The sequence below is a fragment of the Pinus tabuliformis genome, chromosome 2_1 (assembly GCF_031772625.1).
Source record: "Pinus tabuliformis cultivar Carrire ecotype Pingquan chromosome 2_1, CPIR1, whole genome shotgun sequence".
Classification (NCBI taxonomy): Eukaryota; Viridiplantae; Streptophyta; class Pinopsida; order Pinales; family Pinaceae; genus Pinus; species Pinus tabuliformis.
Window position 1 is genome coordinate 205,567,031 of NC_142299.1, and position 17,622 is coordinate 205,584,652.

A 17,622-nucleotide genomic window follows, 5' to 3' on the forward strand; every position below is an offset into this window, starting at 1 on the left:
TTGATTCAAGCAAAATAATCTTTAGTGTGCTTCCCTCTAGAAGGAATTTACCTAACATTGTTTTTTACCAAATATCAAATATCCTAGGATGAATATAACTTACGTGCTTGGTTCTCTAGCTTGGATAAGTCGACATAAAAAAAGTATATGCATATGTAAAATAATTCTATCATTATGTTTTTAGCGATGAAAAGAGTAGAGGGAAATCAGAATATTCATTAATTAATTTATATATCATTCAAAGAAAGAGATTTAATTTCAAATTTATACTAAATTATATATATAATACAATACTAACATATTTTAACAAAAATATCATTAATTATTATTATTTTTATGTATGAAATCTAAAAGTATATATAGATTATTTCAAAATATTTTTTCCATAAATTATGATCAAATAAATAATTATATTTTAAACCAAAAATTCTTTAAAAGATTATTATAAACAGCATTTAAATATTTTTATTTTTTGGTTGTAGAATGAATTGAATTAAAGTTAATGAAAGAGTGGAAAACAATGTTTTGCAATGTTATTAAACTGCATGCATCTTAAATCAATCAATAACATATAACTTGAATGAAAAAATATATTTATATATAGATGGGTTAAGATGACCATTTTTATGGTTTTTTTTTTTAAATGAATATATAAATAAAAGATAGTTTAAAAGATTCAAAATATTGAAATATTATCTTAAAAAGAGTTAACAATAATACTATTTTTTTTAAATTGAAAACTACTAAATATGACTCCTTAAAACACTCATCGAGTTGATCAAGTTGGTAACTACATTTATGAGGTTATGATGAAAGAGAGATCATGTGGAGATGAAATGCCACATGCCAAGATAAATGTCTACTTAACTACATCAATCCATCTTAACTTTGTATCTATCAAGTGTCAATAGGAATCAAACCTTAGGGTGCAAACCTTAAGGTGCAAACTTTTTAGAGAGTGCAAAATTTGAAGAGATTTGTGCACCTGAATAGTCACATTTTTTTCGTTTAAAATGAAAATTTCAGTTTTATCTTCAAACAACCAAAAGATGATTTTTTTGTTCAGCCTACTTTGAGAAGTAACATGTATATTATCATACACATAGTTGACATTGAAATATTGTATAGAATTTGGACACTGAATTATTTTATTTCTGACAACATTGTACACATTACAATGTTTTTTCTGTTAATACATAGAGAGAGCTATTCCATGAACATATGCTTCCTACTTCCCAACATGAGAGAGATATATCACCTTTATATTAAGTATTGAAGAAATTATGTATCTATCTGTATGTAAATCTATACAATTTTATGTTACTTAATATAAACATTGAAATATTATATTTATGACTTCACACATTTTTATTATTAATATTTTTCTTTAAAATACCAGGTACATAGAACGAGCTACACATCTTCATTGAGTGTATTATCTATACCATTTTAGATTTGATGGTGCCAACTCCAATACCAAAGAATTACACATCTTCCTCGTACTAAAAAGTGAAAATATATTATAGAAAAAATTAGAGATTTTTCGCTGTCAACTAGTCTCTCTTTATATAAAAGGTAGACATTAAAATATTTTATTTATTAATAGTTATAGTTGATATTGAAATATTTTTAAATTCCCTTTTAATTGGTTGATATAATTATCAGTTTATTATTTTTAAATGTTTATTATTTTTATAGATAAAGGTTTATTATTTTTAAATGTAAAATTATGAATGGCCTTGTCCAATAAAGTTGTAACACAATTATATGAACAGGACATGGCGGGAACCAAACCGAGGTTGTGTATTTTATTAAATAAAAGAGGAATTTATAAAATATTTGTTTGTGAATTATCATGATTCTTAAAAGAGGTCTGCAAAGAGGCTTGGAAATTAATGTATTTTGTGCAATAAAAAGGATAAGTTTATAGGACATTTGTTTTTGCATTATTATCATTTTGAAGGAGATGGGAACAAGCTTAGAAATTAATTGCAAACACAAATATTAAGGGTGTACATTGAATAAGGATAGATGGTGAAAAAATAATTCAGTATGAGACCAAAAAGCTTTTCTGTACAAAGTTGTGGGCAATCTTGGCGGCTAGAAATGAAAAAAAAAAAACAAAACAAAAAAAATCATTCAAATCAAGTCTATTGCCATATCAAAATTTTGGCTATTGCCATATCAAAATTTTGGCTAGAAATGAAAAAAAAAATCAAAAACAAAGAAATCATTTCAAATCGAGTCTACTGCCATATCAAAAATGTTGAAGAATCTGACAAACTAGGAAGGAAAAGAATCAAAGAAATCCATAGAATCCAAATATTAATAAAACAAATGCTTGGCTTGCTTAGGCTTATTTCCACAGGGCATGTCATTTGGTCTTTTATTTCTGCAAGGCATGTCAATGTAATCCAACTGTGGATCAAGAGGCTTACAATTTAAGGGACAAACATGTAATTAGTTTTAAAGAAGCAGTAGGAGAGTGTCCAAACAATAGAGCTGAAATATATGCTCGGTTGGTGATGAAAATTCAGGTAAAGACAATTAAATAGCGAGAAAATTAGATCAAGAAATATCTCATTCTTTCCATGTTTAAAATTTATTTACAACAGTTTGACAACTAAATAACAAGAAAATTAGATCATGGAATATCTTATTCTATCCATGTAAGGTTATTTATAATTCGTCAAAGAAAGGGAAACAAACTTGAATTGATTTACATCGATTAATTGTAAAAGGTCTTGATGAAACATGAATGTAGTAGATAAGCAAATTCATTGGGTTTTGCATACGTTGAAGCACAGCATTTATGTTTTCTTTTAGAGTTCAAGGATGGCATATGCATATTTGATTATTTTTATGCGTGCGTGTGTTCTTGAAGCACTTTACCTGAATCTCAACACTTTTATATGCTTTCAAATATAAACACAAAATTTGATCAGTATTTCCATAACAATGACAACTATCATTTTAACCCATAATAATGCCAACTATCATTTTAACCCAGAGAAAGTACTTAGTGACCTTCATTTCGAGGGAATAAAAATATTTGACATGTGATACAGTAATTACAACCTCGCTTTCAAACATAATAACCCAACAAAGTTCGAATGGCTTATGGTTATAGTCGGATTTTATTGTTTTGTAAGGTATGAGATTCAAATGAAGTTGACGAAGAGAGAATCTGAAGACTCAAATTGTGGATGGAACGAGGCGGGGAACTCCAAGTTTCAAAGAATCCACAAAGGTAAGATCAGTGTCGAGAAAACATAAATATCTAATTTTTCCGTATAAGTGCAAATCTTTTTCAAGCTGAGTTTTAGGTAGGCGTAGGTGCACTATGGTGAACGCTTTATTGGATTCATGTAGAGGATGATAAGTGAAGAAAGTATGCACATGAAGTACAAATGTAGATAAGTGTACACATGAGACGGAAAATCATGGCACACATGAAAGAAATTGAAAGGTCAAACATTAGAAGACGAGGGTAAGACGCATGGGATGATTAAGAAAGTGTTCGGATGAAGTACTAATGTAGAGAAGTGTACAAATGAGAAACGAAAATCACATAAAAGAAATTGAGAGATCAAACATTAGAAGATGAGGGTCGGACATATGGCATTAATGGGCTATAAGCTTTGGAGATGATGTCACCGCTATTTGTAGTGCACTAATGTACTACCAGCTTTGTAGATGCCAGCTATTTGTAAAGGCCAAACACACGATCAAATTCCTATGAGAATGTTATACACGCATGTTAATACAAAAGTGTAGACTTCAAACACATACCTTCCAAACCAGATATTAGAAGAAAAACTATGGCCAATGAAATCAGACCCAAAAGCTTGAAATCTTCTCCATTACTAGATCAATTTGCTACAAAGAGTAAAGAAACACCTAAACTTGACAACAAACGAAGAAACTGAATGTTTGAGGCAATATTGTGACTCATCTCCATCCGAAACTAAAGAAACAACTCATGCCGAGGGGCATAGCTATACCTAATGTAACTAATCAATGAACTAGCGCTAAGAGGCATATCTATACCTGATCTCGTCTGCACCCAAGCTCAATGTAAATTTATCACCAATCGGGCAACCAAGCAAAGAGATTACCACAACGGAATCTCCCACTGTAAGTCTTAGAACCTCATGCAAAAGAAACCTTTGACTAAGCCTATTTGGGTGGGATTTTAGATTATCCATTCTATAGAGGAAAAATAACTTATTTCATGGTTTAGATACCAAATTTTACCACGTTAGGTAAATTCCAACACTTCTCTGACCTAGAACATTTGTTATTCTAATCGCTATCAAACTGTCTGGTTTAACCACGTTAGGTCAATTCCAATACTCCTCTGCCCTAGAACATTTGTTACTCTAATGGCTAGCAAATTGTCTGATGCCCATTTTGATTAACCATATTTAAGATTGGTGAATGTTTCCTTCATTTGTTCTTCTGCATTTGTGGACGTTCAAGACTAATGGTTTCAGAAGCTGAACATCCATAAATGCAGCCCTTTCGATATTTCCACGAACTGGCTTGGCAGTTATTTTTTTCATTGACAGGGTTGCAAACCTAATGCCCCAAATATTGGAAACTTTCCTGAGCACAAATCACATCTATAAGGCTATAAGCTAGATCTACCACCCTCGATATCTTGTCATATTGTGACCGTTAATCCTGTAAATGACATCATGCACCATACAATCTGTAAATGACACGAACACACAATTGACATAACAGTAGTATTTGCTGAAAAATCTAATTATCTTTGTCGTGCAGAAAGCATAGGAATCGGTTGGTCTCCAGAATATAGAAAATGATCCTGGTAGCAGACAGCAAAAGAAAATCAAACATATTTACTATTTAGCCTAGCAGAAATATTTATATTTGCAGCGAAAAACAAAAATAGAATATGTTAGTCAAAACCCAGTTTTGTGTAAAACAAGTATAGTGCTTCTGAAGGATTTGGAAAAAATCACATCAAACTTCTAGTCATTGATACCATGCATGCTCTGTCCATATCAAACTTCTAGCAATTGACACGAAGCAGGCTCTGCACATATCAACCTTCAAGGCATTATCAAGCATGCTCTGTCCATATCAAACTTTTAGCCATTGATAACAAGCACTCTCTGCCCATATCAAACTTCTAGCCATTTATATCTTGCATCCTATCCATGCTTAACAACTGTGATATAGTTGACGGGTGCCCAAACTTCGCAACAAAAACAATAATTCAATCATTAAAAGACAAACGTTTATTGTGTAAATTTCTAGAAACTGCTTAACAAAATATAATCAGGGTTGGTCAAACTAACTAGCCAAATAACTATATACAGTTAAACGACCAAAATAGTTGTGTAAGTTTCTAACAACTGCCTGAGCAATAGTAATATTTCTTCATACAATCTCCATTGCCTCATGGTAGACTGACTTCAAGAATTATTCTGTGTGATTATAGATGGTCCTGTCTGCCTCCTTGAGTGCCTCACTGGTGATCGGCTGTTTGAACAAATTCATAAACAAAATTGAGCCAATGGAAGAGTAATAAGATAAACCTTATAAAAATACATGTATATCACACACACCTTCGGTCCCGTTCATGAACAGGGCTTGAAACTCTTCCATTATCTGGACTGTTCCTCTTTGGGCGATGAGCATAAACAGGACTTGCAGACCTGCCATGATCAGTACTGTGCCGTGAGTGCCTCACTGGCGATCGACTGTTTGAACAAATTCATATACAAAGTTAAACCAATGGAAGAATAATTGGATAAAGCTTATAAAAATACATGTATATGCACACACCTGCGGTCCCGTTCATGAACAGGGCTTGAAACTCTTCCATTATCTGGACTGTTTCTCTTTGGGCGGCGAACATAAACAGGACTTGCAGACCTGCCATGATCAGAACTGCGCCTCTCTTGACGCCTTGCATGAACAATTACATAAACAAAGTTAAACCATTGGAAGAGCAACTGGATAAACCTAACAAAAATATATATGTATATCACACACACCTGTGGTCCCGTTCATGAACAGGACTTGCAACTCTTCCATTATCTGGACTGTTCTTCTTTGGGCGGCTAGCATAAACAGGACTTGCAGACCTGCCATGATCAGAACTGCGCCTTTCTGGATGCCTTGCATAAGGACTTGGAGCCCTACCATAATCTGGACTGCGCCTCTCTCGACGCCTGGCATAAATAGGGCTGGGAGCCCTGCCATAGTCAGGACTGCCCCTCACTGCACGCCTGTCATGAATTGGACTTTCTGATCGATCACGATCATGATCCTCTGAAGCTCTGCCATACCGACCTCTTCGAATAGGGCTCGAATGTCCATCTCTTCTATCACCATCCTCGCGTTGAGCATATGCTACTCTTATAACCCTATCTAAAATTTTGCTGAATATGTCCAATCACAAAATGGGTATAAGGATTAGCAGAATAAAAGACAAAACTTGGACTTCTTAACTCTTACAATGTAATCAAAAATACACGGGATAAATTCAGATTTCTATTTCAGACAATAGGTCGAAGGCAATTAACCAACCTCACAGATTCAAGTATAAATCTTACATACTACGCACATGATCTGGAACGGAAATCTGCAATTGTGTCTAGAAAAAAATAAATTGCAGATGAGTATTTTGAAAATAAAACAACTTTAACTTACCTCATATTTGTGGAGTCCAGAGCCTTTGTTGCTTCATCTTGTGATTCATACTGAACAAATGCAAAATTCCTTCTAATTCTCACATTTAGCACTTTGCCATAAGGCTCAAAATGCCTTTCAAGGTCCCTAGCTTTGGTGTTGTATGAGTCAAAGTTAATCACAAATAACGTCTTCGTTGGCTTCAAACCTGTAACAGACCTTCTTCCATCCTCAGATCGGCGGAAGCCTCGATCAGCAGGCTGTAGGAATTTTCAAAGAGAAAGAAAAATTCTTGTATTGGCATAGTGGTAATAGCAATTGCCTCAATTCTTGTATCTGAAAACATAACCTATTTACCCTTCATGGATATGTAAGCCTACAAAGCAAGCAAACATAACCCAATACATTTACTTAAAAGCAAAAAGAAAAACCTTCTTCCACTCCACGCTTAGCCGACGCCGTTGCCTGCCAAATTTTGAATCATCAAGCCCTCGTATTGCATCCTCGGCATCTTGCTCATCTTCCATGTAGATGAAAGCATAACCTATAGAAACAAAAGAGATTCAATAAAGAAAAAATAAAAAATCGAATTGCAACCACATCTGCAGCAAACTCCCGTACAACTAATCGCATATGCAGAGTGACAAAGAACAAAAATACAGCACCTCTTACTCATTGCTGTAAAGACTTGCATTACGGGACATCGAGCACAAACCTTGCATCATTGCATGTTGTACTAAATGGTCTCAGGTAAGCCTAATCCATAAGTGGCTGTAGGGTCATCGAACAGATAGGCACGTTCACCAGTTATGCTCCATTCTGATTGCAGTGATGTGTCATGAATTTTATCTCGTGACATGCTTGAGCCTGACTGAAGACTTAACATGGCATGGGGTGTATGGAAAGTAATGGAGTCGTGAGAAAAAATGCAAGATGTCATTTGTATATCGACTTTGCTGAACAAGACTAGAATCCGATCCTCTGGAAAGACAAAGATTGATTGCATTACGAAAAAATATGGGCAGAATCTCCAGGAAGAGCTTGGATGCTCTACAATATTCCTGCGCCAAAGAAACTTTTGAGTACAGGGGCCTACATTTCAAATATGCTGTTTTAAACTTACCTTGCAGCCTTGGATATGAACCATAAAGGCCACGCATTACGAGCTACAATGAAGACTGAACCGTGCATAAAACATGATTAGGGAAGTAAACCTTGTTTACAAACTATATCCCAATGAGAATAATAGCTGCGGTTTCTTCTCTGTCACCAAGGATTTAACAGTACGCTTCTGTATTCTGATAGAGACTTAAAATTTCCATCTGATTTGTTATCGGAATCACAATTGTGAGATCGCGCTTTCATGAGAGATGGGCGTACATTGGTGACACCCAAAAACACTGACCTCTCTGAGAACAATAGATCATGCATAATTCAGACTTCACAGTGTATTATTATGCCTTAGAAAATCAAACTGAAGAAAACCCCATGGTTTCCTACATGTGAACAACTTTTTTCTGGATGAATTGAGAAGACATTTAAGGTTTTCTATTTACAAATAGAAATTCTTCAGAGGAGATGGCAAGATTACACAGAACGCTCTAAACACAGAAGTAGTTTGTTGAGACATATTTAACCGGGTTTAAAAAGCCTGGGAAAAGGAACTAACAATACGTTTGGGATTTTGACAAACTACAGATAGCTTCTATATTGTTTATGCCATTAGGAACCAAAGCCATCTGAATGGCAAAATACGCTCAGGTAAACATGTGTTTCAGCATATATATCATTAAAAAGACATGAAAATAAATAGATAGCTATTGGGTATGAATATGTTGGTGATTATTACCTGATTTCATATCGACCCTTTCGACTCTTCCATATTTGCCAAATAAACGCTCAATTTCTGACTGCCGAGCCTCGTACTCTATGTTTCCACAGTACAATGGCTTCATCGCTAATCCTCACTTTGCACTGAACACCCCTGTTGCTTTCGTACTGAAACTTTATGGATCAAAAATCAGAAAACCCTTTAGGGTTTGAGCACGGGGTCAATGCAAAATTGCGGAGGATATGAGGCATATGCATGAAATGAATCTGTAAACAGCCATAACCATGAGGCCGTAAGTCTGAAGGATTGCTTACCTGGCAGAGATCGCCCGGCCGAATGAATCGATAAGCGAGGTTAATCGCCCACGCCCAACACAGAGAAATAGAATAGCAGAAACCTAAGATGAGCTATACATATAAAAAGTGGTACATATACCTTCGCACAACGAGCAAGTCACGTCTCCCGCACTCTAGTCCTAATCCACTCCTCAAAAGTGGGCCACCGGTGTGAGTGAGTTGGGTATTGTTCTTCTTATTAGGTGAGGGCGTTCTCTTGGTTTAAACATGGTAAGTTTTAAATGGTTTTTTTTAATTCAAGTGAAATTGTCCTTTTTTTTTGGGGGGGGGGGGGGGGGGGGGTTAAAAATGAGTTCTTCATTTTATATATGGATTTAATACTGAAAAATTTATGGGGTATTTGGATTAGGGAGAGTTTATAACTCAAATTTGTGATTCCAAGAAATGTTTGCCAGATTTTTGGCAAATTAGAATGGAAATTATGTTGAAAACCATTCAAAAGGTAGCACAAATAGACTAGAGCTTATGTAAATAGGTAATGTATATTTTAGAATTGGAAGGGAATTTCTAAATTAAAAAGTGGGTTATATTTAATTGTTGTCCTTTTTGGAAGGCATAGTCTAATTAATAGATAAAACACTTATTTTCCTAGAGTGGGCATATAATTGTGGTTTTGTGTTGTTTAAAATGTGTTTTTGAATATAAAAATGAATTCAACACGTGAAAAAAAATTGGCCCATTTTGCTTAAACGTATGATCTCTATTGGATTTGGCAAAATTGACTGCAAAAAAAATGCTTAGAAAAAATGATTGTTTTGTCATTTAGTTAGACTACGCTCTTTTTTAATCCTCATCATCCAAGTTTTTTTTTTTTTCCAAAGAAAAAAACGAACTTTTTATTAATATAAAAAGTTACATAGTATATGCATTAAGCATTCAATTTGGTTGTATGAACGTAGATCATATAGCCCACAAGATACAGCGCTGCCTAAAAGCAGAAAAAGAAAGTGTCGCTCCTATTATCCGGAGTGTAGGCAACAAAAAAACCAGCTGGCCTAAGCCTTCCTGCCCTTCTTCTTCTCCACTTTTCGCCAACCATCCATGTTGTGAGTGGAGTCAATAATGGCAAGTTGGTTTTCCACTGTGTTCATTGGTTGTTCCTTATCTGAATCCAATCCTTCTAGACTGTGACTTCGTTTATTACCACTTATTTCCAGTTGGAGTTCTTGTTCCTTTTCCTCATTAATCTCTTTATCCTTATTGTCCTGATCTTTATCCTTTGTTGTATTATGTTCTTCTTTCTTTGTTGTAGCTGCCTTCTTTAATGCAGCATCTATGTTCTGCCATCCTTTCAGCTTCCTTTGTTGTTGCTTGCTCTTATTGGGGCCTGGATATGCATTGTACAGATGACCTGTTTGTTGACATCCCTGGCATCTGAAAGTTGTGTTCTCATAGTCCAACGGTTGTTTCCATTGTGTATTATTGAAGTTCAGAATTATGCTTTCAGGTAGTCCTCAGCTGAGATCTACCTCGACACATATTCTGGCAAAAGTAAATATTCCTTTTAGATGTCTCTCGGCATCTATTTTTAACATTCTCCCCAAAGTATTTCCAATAGCTGTTAGAGCCTTTGGATCTTAAAAATGTAAAATAAGGTTATGCAGCCTGACCCATACTGGCATCCTTGATACCACCATGGTGTTGGCATCAAAATCAGGAAACCAAGGGGTAATAAAAAGTCCAGCACTGCCCCAGAACCATGGCCCTTGGTTGAGAACGGTTTCATTTTCTTCTTCTGTGTTAAAACATACTATAAAGAACCCCTTAAGGTATAGGTAGATTTGGCAATTTTTTGTCCAAACCGCATGGATCCATTGATACAATGCATCAGTTCTAGGCCAAAAGCCATTGAATCTACAAATAACTGCATTTTTGTGTAGATCTGAATATATATTATTTACCTCTAGTATTTCGATGGAGATAGATGGGCTCTCCAGAATTTGATCTGCAATGTACTGCCCCGGGCGTTCAGTGTCAGTTGTGGGTTCTTTCCCTTTGCCCTTCACTGCTTCCTTAAAAGACCCTTTGCTATGCGAGCTAGTTCCAGCGCTTTCGGCACCTCCTCGTAATCTCATATTGAGAATGATTGTAGAGCCTGACTTGATGTTGTAATCTTGCATGGTTCTGCATTCCTGCAGCGATCTGCCCTCATTTAATAGGTGTTGTTTCTCAGCCGGGTAACCAATCTGATCGGTGATGTTGTTCTTCAAATCTAAAACCTTGTCGTTGTCATAGGTCCAGATCACAGTTGTGTTTCCTTTTGGCGTCTTTACAAAGATTTGAAAACCAAATCTGGCAATCTGGGGTGGCTCGATTCTTGTCAAATCTGAGCCATCCAAATCTGTATCTGATCTGTTTAACACCTTAATTTCTTGAGCATAGCTTTGGATCTCACTTGCCTTGAGGAGATCCTCTGCGCTTGAATAGGGATCCGGGGTAAAAAAAATTGATTTGTTCCCAGATCCATACTTTGGTTCTACTCGAATCCCACAACAAAACTGCAGCAACTTCTGAAAATCCAAAATGTCGGCGATTCCTTCTCCGTTTACTACAGCCGCTGTGCAAACAGTCGATCGCCCGATCCGCAGATCCTTCCTTTGCCGAACTGCTTCATTAACTCCAATCGATGCTCGTCCCGTGCGGGGTTCCAATTGTGAAAGATCGGCAAGCATAGGAATCATCCAGGTTTACAGATCTGGTCATTTTTGCAGTTCCAAATTTAGCAATCGGTTCAGCAACCCTGCTCTTGATGGCGCATCTGAAATTCGTGCGGGATTAGGCTTTGGATAGATGGGTTCACCGAGTTTTTGAGATTCGCAGGGAGCCATTGCGTCTAGTTAGGGTTTAGAAGACCACAGAGCTCCAATTCAAAACCTTACCCGTCCCCTTACTTTCAATCATGATACCACTTACCTTAAAGAAAAAATTACTTGAACAATGTCTCAATAGTTATCTAAGGTTAGGTTCAATCATCATCCAAGTTATTTTAAACTCACATTGAGATTAACAAATCAATAATTCTCCTACCTAGCTTGTGTGCAACAACTTGGATATTTTTTTGTGAACACTAAAATCTATATATTTACATTTGTGCTCCTCCATAAATTTATGCAAACAATTGCATAAATTATGGTGGGTAGTAACTCTCCTTAAATATGTTTACTTAACATAAAGAATGCTTAAAGTAACTCTTAAATGTTTATCAATGTTTACCAACCATTTAATTTATATAACCATACTAGCTAGTTATACCTACAACTAGCCTACATTCATCTTTACTCTGGACCTGCCAAGTGTCCAAAGGGATCAACTCTCTTGAGATGCAAATCTCTTTTATGGTGAAAAGAGTAAGATGGGTCTAGATTGGTTGAATTTCCCCCTTTAAATAGGCAATATTCCACATGAATACCATGGGTCATTTTTATTTTTATAACATTATTTTTATTTTACATTACATTAATCTTTTTATTTAATTTCTATTTAATTTTTGTTTTTATTTTTATTTTTTCTATTTTATTTTACATTACATTACATAAAAAAAATTGTTTAAGAAAAAATTATGCGATTTGTCCAAATATTTACAAAGCAAGACATGATAAGACATTACAACATCTCTTCCACATTGGGCTAGAGAGTGCCTCACAGTGCATAAAAAATATATATATACTAGTGAATTTACCCTTCAAAAATATGTATAGCAATAGATTATATGAACATCATTTTAAAAAATTAGCATTTTTTCCATGGTTTCACATTAAAAAAATTCTCGATATGAAACAATTTTTTTAACCATCGGAAGCCCTCCGAAGCACTCATGGAAAATCGCAAAAAGATGTATAATATATGATGAACTCAAGTAAGGGCATTTTTAATGGGGAGAAGCTTCTGAGAGTGAATATGAATACGTATATGGTGTGGAATACTAAAGAAAGATTAGAGACATTGCCTATTTGTATATATATTTGTGATTTTTTAGGTGTCCGCTTAAGTTTGCATGTACTTTCTGAGTATAATTAAAATGAGAATGGAGTGAAATTTATCTAAATCTCTAATTTTAAGGTTATGGCGAGGGACAAGACATCTTTGTTTGTAGGACAAGGGACCCCACTCTTTATAGTGATTTGATTGTTAAAATCTATGAAGGCGTACATACTCTACCCATTATATAATTGAACCTTCAACCTCTTAGGAGGAAACACATGTTCTTAACCATTACGCTAATTAGTGCTCTTTTAGTAGGGGCACTCCAATATTTTTGACAAATGACCACACCATTTACAAGCCTAAATATGTGTAATATGTGGTCCTATAGGCCATGTGGCATGAAGTGCAAAAGTATATCCTAGTTCCCACTTTGTGGAAAATTGTGATTGGTCCTCTTAATATCATCTTCATGGTACTTAATTTTATGGCTTTGCTAATTGCCCCTTAGTGGACGGTAACTCCCTACAATGATAGGCATACTTATGTCTTGGGTTAGTGTTCGGCATCATGGAGGTGGATCTATTAGGACACATGGTTTAAAGGAACACTTGTTGTACCATCCCTCTAAAGGTGATCGCACTATGTAACAGTGTAAACACCCATGTCATTAATATCTTAGAGCACCCATATTTTATTCTTTACATGGACCATTTCTCTTATGTATGCACAACTCCTTGGCCATGGCCATCATTCTTCATGGCAATATCACAATTCAAGATGATTTTGCACTCTATGAGGCAACTTATTACTTTCTCCAATGTAATAAAGAGGTCCATTGCATTCTCTTAGGAAAGCTAAGTATTCTCTTAGGCAAGTCAAGTCATCTCCAAGTCAGAGCACCCAAAACACCTTCTTCAAAATGCCTTTTCAAACATTATTTCATCGTAAAAAAGGGGCCAACTTCTCTTGGGGCAATCGTGAGGGTTAAATATGAGAATGTGGCATCTCTTATGAGCAAAGCAAGGGTTATATCAAGTAAATAACACTCCCATGGACCAAGATCAAAGGTATAAGCAAGCAAATCAAACCTTAAATCATAAAGAAAGCAAAGATTGGACCAAATGAATGAGTTTTCCACCTTTGATGTAGTCGCTAAGGATCAAAGATCAACTCCAATTGAATGTCGTGCTACTTAAGGGAGATGTTGAGCCTCTTTTGGTCTCCTAATTTTCCTCCAAGTCAATCCAAGACAATTTTAGGGGAATGTTGCACATCTAAGGAAAAACAACCTCCCTTAATAAGCCAGTCAAGCCCCTCCCAATGGTACATCAACCTTTTTTACGGTTTTAAGCAATGTAAAGTTAAGTTTTTATAATTAAGATTATTGTGGATGACAAGTCAACCTTTTCTGATCTTTTTTAGACATTTTGTTAGGAGAAAATGACGGAGAGATGTTGAGAGCCTCTTCAATAAATAGAGAGCTCACTTTCCTCCCAAATCGTTGCAAATTGTTCAAATCATTATGCCACAATGTAATATTTTTACGAACCTTTATGTCAACTTTGAAGTCTCTTTTTTATCTATTCTACATATTTTTAAAGATAACATTGTGTTAATCCAATACTATTGCAACGTTATCAAGATTGATCCATTGAAAGACAACTTTGTCACTTGGAGAGAGACATCTAGGGTAAATTCTCTCACTTATCTCTTGTTGGTGTGATGCAAGGGCATCTCAACTTACAAGTCATTTTTTACATTTGAGAAGGAATTCTAATTCCTTGATATAAATAATTATATCTTCTAAATTGATAAATGAATTTCTAGAGAGAATAAGTCATAATCTAGAAGGTAAGCTTGGATAAGAGGATGTGATCATCATAGAGATAAGATTGAATAGATAAGATTTTTAGTGAGTGAATCTACCTTTTGAGGCATGAAAGATTTAGGGCATAAATCATGGAGTGATTTTACGATCTAGGAAAATCTACTTTGTTTCTAAATTATATTTATCATTGCAAGCCTAAGGGCATCAAGATGGCTAAAAGGAATGTGAAATTAGACCATAGAAAAGAACGATTGTTTCTGAGTGTATGTATATACAGATTATGTTAAATGAAATGAAGTTTCATATCTTCTAGGTATGAATGGTCTATGTTCATGATCATTGAAGAATTTGTGTATGTGTGAAACATAGAATTGGTATAATTTCAATGTGCATTTGAAATTGGTGTTAAATGAAAATACGCCCAACTTGAAATTTGTGTTATGGCATGGACTAATATTGCCTATCAACTCAAGTAATTTTGATAATGTAATTGTGTTGAGATATGGAGATTTCATTGTAAGGTGAAAATGCCCATCTGAACCATTAAAGAAGTTGTGGTCAAATATTGACCAAATCATGGGATTTTATGCAGATTACGGTGAATCGAAACCTAGAAAAGAAAACTACATAAGTATTTATGCCCATGTCATGGCCAAATCAATAATGAGGAATTACCATTGGAGTTGCATTGAGGAGCTTATGCTTATGAGGTTTAATGAATAAATGGTTTGGGTTCTTTGTCCAATTTGAAATTTCAATTGTTTGTATTAGATTTGTTGTGTATCCAAACTATAGTAATCCATTTCCAGATCTCATTGATGCTATCAGTTCTTGAGAAACGATTTAGAGGTATCATTAGCAAGCTTAAAGATATTAATAAGAGATGTAAGTTGTCATTTTTTACAGTGTGTTAAATGGGATACATTGATGTGAATCTTAGATGTATGAAGATTGAATGTGGATAATGGAAGTTTTTACTATCTGATGCAGGTGTATAGGTTAAGCATGAAATTTAACAAAGATTGGACAAGATCTTACCAATGTGATGGGATGGTCACATGGTAACGCTAGGAAAAATTTAAATTTTAAGAAATTTTGAATGCTTAATTTAGGAGTAGGTTTTGATTTTAGTCATCTTGAGAAGTTATTTTCTATTGTAAAATAAAAGAAAAATAGTTTTTAGTCTCCCTTAATTTGTGGAGAATGGGAAACGATTCACACTTTGTGACTCTTGGTTGTCATAGTTGGTTTATTTTGGGAAACAATAAGAAAATAGTATTTGAGAAGTTATTGAGGTGTGGAGGAGAGGAAGAGAGAAAGAGGAGAGAGAGGAGAAGAGAGGAACTTGTTTCTCTGTGTAACTACAGTTCTAAAGTTTTGTAGACACTTGTTCCTTCAAATTTGTGTGAACCGGAAGGTATTTCTATGTGAATAGCGTAATGAACAATAATCAGGCTATAAGTTGTGTGATTGTTAAATGAATCAAAACCCTATGGTTACACTGAATCGATTTTTGTTTGTGAATTATTATTGATTGCAGTTGTATTCCTGTGTGGTTGATCATTTTTAAAAGCCTGTAACTTGTGAATCGATTTACACTAAGAATTTGTACATTGTGGTGTAGAAATTCTGTCTACAAATCCAGCTTCGTAGATCTGCTGCAGGTTAACCCGATAATGCAATATAACCAAAGCAAAATACTATAACCTACTTCTACTATCAATTTGTGAAAGCTTAAAAGATTTGAGCAAGATCGAGCTAAACACATATAACCAGAAGAAGAATCAATGCACAATACACAGAAGAATACTTCAGGGAAAGCCTCAGCTAAAATCCCCACTATCTGTATTATCATACAAGGTGGAAATATATCAGAATTATACAAAGCCTTAGCTCTCACAACTAGCCAGCTCTCAGTGCAATCCTCACAAATGCTCACAGGCAAACTTGGCCTCTCACAAGCCTTCTCCTCTACCCTCCAATCTCCTATTTCCTTGCGTAGTTTCTCCTGGGTGATCCTCATGTTACCAAGTCGAACATTGATCTCACACACTACTCTAACACACTGTCAAAATTGCACAATCCTCAGGGAATGATTCCTTGACTGCATGCATGAGTTTTCTTTATAAGAGAACACATGCATGCACTCAATTAGGTCTTTCTCAGAATAGACATACACGAGTTATTGATGAGGGAATCTTCAGTTATCTGGAGTACTGTTATGCTCTTAACCTGCAAAGCGATACCCAAACATAGAATTTGCGAAGAAAAGATACCGAGAACACAAAATATGCGAAGAAAATATACCCAGAGCACAGAATAGCAATGATTTTATTATCCAGAGAGAAATGTTCACAGGCCTCTTCGAGGGGGCAACCTCCAATAGAGCAAAGCTCGATTACAAAACAAGACACAATACTCCTCGCAGGGAGTCTCTATCCTTTATATATGACTCATACATGCAATACCACGAGCCAATATCGTGGATTTTATTAATACCATCTATCTAATACTACCGCCCATTTACCATCTAACTAATACTACTGCCCATTTGCAACTAACTGTGGTCCCGTCATTAATTGCGGGTTAACCACTTACAATTATTAATATGGGCTTTATTGACTCTTGACTATGACGTGATCCCATGACATAAATAAGGGGGTTAGGGTGGGACCCTAACATGCCCTCCCCCTTAAGACTAGCCTTGTCCTCAAGGCTGAAGCTGCGGAAACTGCTGAAGAATAGCGGCTGGTTCCCAAGTTGCATCTTTCGGCGAGGTGTCTTTCCATTTGACTAGGACCTCCTTAATCACGCGGCCACGCAGGTGCTTGTCTCGTGTGTCTAGAACCTGTTCAGGTTGAAGCCATATTGATCCTTCTTCATCCAATTCAGGTAGACTGGTTTGAACTCGGCAATTGTTCCCAATCACTTTCTTGAGGCACGATACATGGAAAACTGGGTGGATTTTTGCTGTAGGTGGCAAAGCCAGCTTGTAAGCCACTTCTCCAATGCGCTGA

At 35.5% G+C, this 17,622-nt stretch overlaps 1 protein-coding gene and 1 long non-coding RNA gene across 6 annotated transcripts; both read right to left on the reverse strand.

Annotated features, from left to right (window-relative positions):
* Positions 1-5,086: 5,086 nt before the first annotated feature.
* LOC149199454 (serine/arginine-rich splicing factor RS41-like) lies at positions 5,087-8,970 on the reverse strand. 5 transcript variants are annotated; one of them, XM_089402445.1, is made up of 8 exons: positions 8,812-8,970; positions 8,516-8,664; positions 7,098-7,210; positions 6,688-6,926; positions 6,030-6,416; positions 5,818-5,940; positions 5,598-5,687; positions 5,087-5,511 (listed from the first exon to the last, which is right to left on the reverse strand). In XM_089402445.1, exons 2-8 carry the CDS (start codon positions 8,619-8,621, stop codon positions 5,445-5,447), a joined length of 1,125 nt encoding a protein of 374 aa, XP_089258571.1. In that variant the 5' UTR covers positions 8,622-8,664; positions 8,812-8,970; the 3' UTR covers positions 5,087-5,444. The 5 variants fall into 5 exon arrangements, with proteins under 5 accessions (XP_089258571.1, XP_089258568.1, XP_089258569.1 ...); XM_089402442.1 differs by having other exon boundaries at positions 5,598-5,732; XM_089402443.1 differs by having other exon boundaries at positions 5,598-5,732; positions 8,516-8,670; positions 8,812-8,968.
* LOC149199455 (uncharacterized) lies at positions 7,403-8,500 on the reverse strand. Its single transcript, XR_016253785.1, has 2 exons — positions 7,790-8,500; positions 7,403-7,647 (listed from the first exon to the last, which is right to left on the reverse strand). It is a non-coding gene; the product is annotated as an uncharacterized LOC149199455 (long non-coding RNA).
* Positions 8,971-17,622: the final 8,652 nt, after the last annotated feature.